General features: G+C 47.7%; 2 protein-coding genes across 12 annotated transcripts in view; one reads left to right on the forward strand and one right to left on the reverse strand.

Annotated features, from left to right (window-relative positions):
• Nucleotides 1-2,500, reverse strand: part of LOC118381542 (CUB and sushi domain-containing protein 2-like) — a 1,147,246-nt gene that overhangs the window by 513,851 nt on the left and 630,895 nt on the right.
• Nucleotides 306-1,470, forward strand: LOC127910059 (uncharacterized). 11 transcript variants are annotated; one of them, XR_008073828.1, is made up of 5 exons: nt 306-330; nt 427-666; nt 715-954; nt 1,003-1,146; nt 1,291-1,470. XR_008073828.1 is itself a non-coding variant. In XM_052473073.1 (3 exons), the coding sequence occupies exons 1-3, from the start codon at nt 353-355 to the stop codon at nt 1,103-1,105; spliced, it is 657 nt and encodes a 218-aa protein (XP_052329033.1). In that variant the 5' UTR covers nt 341-352; the 3' UTR covers nt 1,106-1,188. The 11 variants fall into 11 exon arrangements, 1 of the variants encoding a protein (XP_052329033.1); XR_008073826.1 differs by lacking the exon at nt 306-330 and having other exon boundaries at nt 341-666; XR_008073829.1 differs by lacking the exon at nt 306-330 and having other exon boundaries at nt 341-666; nt 1,339-1,470.

Here is a 2,500-nt window from a genome sequence, read left to right on the forward strand (position 1 = left end):
AAACAACACGATATAACAGGGTGTGTGTGTGTGTGTGTGTGTGTGTGTGTGTTAAAACATACAGGAAACAACACAATATAACAGTGTGTGTGTGTGTGTGCGTGTGTGTGTGCGTGTGTGTGTGCTAGAACTACAGATGAAACAACAGTATACACTGAGTGTACAACACATTAAGAACACCTTCCTAAATATGGGTGGTCCCGGGAATCGAACCCACTACCCTGGCGTTACAAGCGCCATGCTCTACCAACTGTGCTACAGAAGGACCACACCCCTAATATTAAGTCCTTTTTGCCCTCAGAGATGCTGGCCCCATGTTGACTCTACAAGGTGTCTAAAGCGTTCCACAGGGATGCTGGTCCATGTCGACTCTACAAGGTGTCTAAAGCGTTCCACAGGGATGCTGGCCCATGTTGAGTCTACAAGGTGTCTAAAGCGTTCCACAGGGATGCTGGCCCATGTTGACTCTACAAGGTGTCTAAAGCGTTCCACAGGGATGCTGGTCCATGTTGACTCTACAAGGTGTGGAAAGCGTTCCACAGGGATGCTGGCCCATGTCGACTCTACAAGGTGTCTAAAGCGTTCCACAGGGATGCTGGCCCATGTTGACTCTACAAGGTGTCTAAAGCGTTCCACAGGGATGCTGGCCCATGTTGACTCTACAAGGTTTCTAAAGCGTTCCACAGGGATGCTGGTCCATGTTGACTCTACAAGGTGTCTAAAGCGTTCCACAGGGATGCTGGTCCATGTTGACTCTACAAGGTGTCTAAAGCGTTCCACAGGGATGCTGGTCCATGTTGACTCTACAAGGTGTCTAAAGCGTTCCACAGGGATGCTGGTCCATGTTGACTCTACAAGGTGTCTAAAGCGTTCCACAGGGATGCTGGCCCATGTTGACTCTACAAGGTGTCTAAAGCGTTCCACAGGGATGCTGGCCCATGTTGACTCTACAAGGTTTCTAAAGCGTTCCACAGGGATGCTGGTCCATGTTGACTCTACAAGGTGTCTAAAGCGTTCCACAGGGATGCTGGTCCATGTTGACTCTACAAGGTGTCTAAAGCGTTCCACAGGGATGCTGGTCCATGTTGACTCTACAAGGTGTTGAAAGCGTTCCACAGGGATGCTGGCCCATGTTGACTCTACAAGGTGTCGAAAGCGTTCCACAGGGATGCTGGTCCATGTTGACTCTACAAGGTTTCTAAAGCGTTCCACAGGGATGCTGGCCCATGTTGACTCTACAAGGTTTCTAAAGCGTTCCACAGGGATGCTGGTCCATGTTGACTCTACAAGGTGTCTAAAGCGTTCCACAGGGATGCTGGTCCATGTTGACTCTACAAGGTGTCTAAAGTGTTCCACAGGGATGCTGGCCCATGTTGACTCTACAAGGTGTCTAAAGCGTTCCACAGGGATGCTGGTCCATGTTGACTCTACAAGGTGTCTAAAGCGTTCCACAGGGATGCTGGTCCATGTCGACTCCCAAACTTCCCACAGTTGTGTCAAGTTGGCTGGTTGTGCTTTTGGGTGGTGGACCGTTCTTGATACACACGGAAAACTGTTGAGCATGAAAACCCCAGCAGCGTTGCAGTTCTTGACTCAAACCGGTGCGCCTGGCACCTACTACCACACCCTGTTCAAAAGGCACTTTACATCCTTTGACTTGTCCATTCACCCTCTGAACACACACAATCCATGTCTCAATTGTCTCAAGGCTTACACATCCTAATTCAACATGTCTCCTCCCCTTCATCTACATGTCTCCTCCCCTTCATCTACATGTCTCCTCCCCTTCATCTACATGTCTCCTCCCCTTCATATACATGTCTCCTCCCCTTCATATACATGTCTCCTCCCCTTCATCTATAATAATAATAATAATAATATATGCCATTTAGCTGACGCTTTTATCCAAAGCGACTTACAGTCATGTGTGCATACATTCTACGTATGGGTGGTCCCGGGAATCTACATGCCTCCTCCCCTTCAGCTACATGTCCCCTCCCCTTAATCTACATTTCTCCTCCCCTTCATCTACATGTCTCCTCCCCTTCATCTACATGTCTCCTCCCTTTCATCTACATGTCTCCTCCCCTTCATCTACACTGATTGAAGTGGATTTAACAAGTGGGATCAATAAGGGATCATATCTTTCACCTGGATTCACCTGGTCAGTCTATGACATGGAAAGAGCAGAAACATGAGGCCAGCTCATCGTCAAGAGGAGATATGGCTAGACTCACTGGAGTCTTACGTGCACACACACACACATATACACACACACACACACACTTCTAACAGTCAGCGAAGATGAGAATCAGAGAGGAAGATGGAGCAAAGTATTTCTTTTGGCGGGAAACCAGAAACAAAACCCATCATCATCATCATCATCATCATCATCATCATCATCATCATCATCATCATCATCATCATCATCATCATCACACCTTCATCAGCTCACCTCCATAAGACACCCATCATCATCATCATCATCATCATCATCATC

Source organism: Oncorhynchus keta, chromosome 20 (assembly GCF_023373465.1).
Source record: "Oncorhynchus keta strain PuntledgeMale-10-30-2019 chromosome 20, Oket_V2, whole genome shotgun sequence".
Classification (NCBI taxonomy): domain Eukaryota; kingdom Metazoa; phylum Chordata; class Actinopteri; order Salmoniformes; family Salmonidae; genus Oncorhynchus; species Oncorhynchus keta.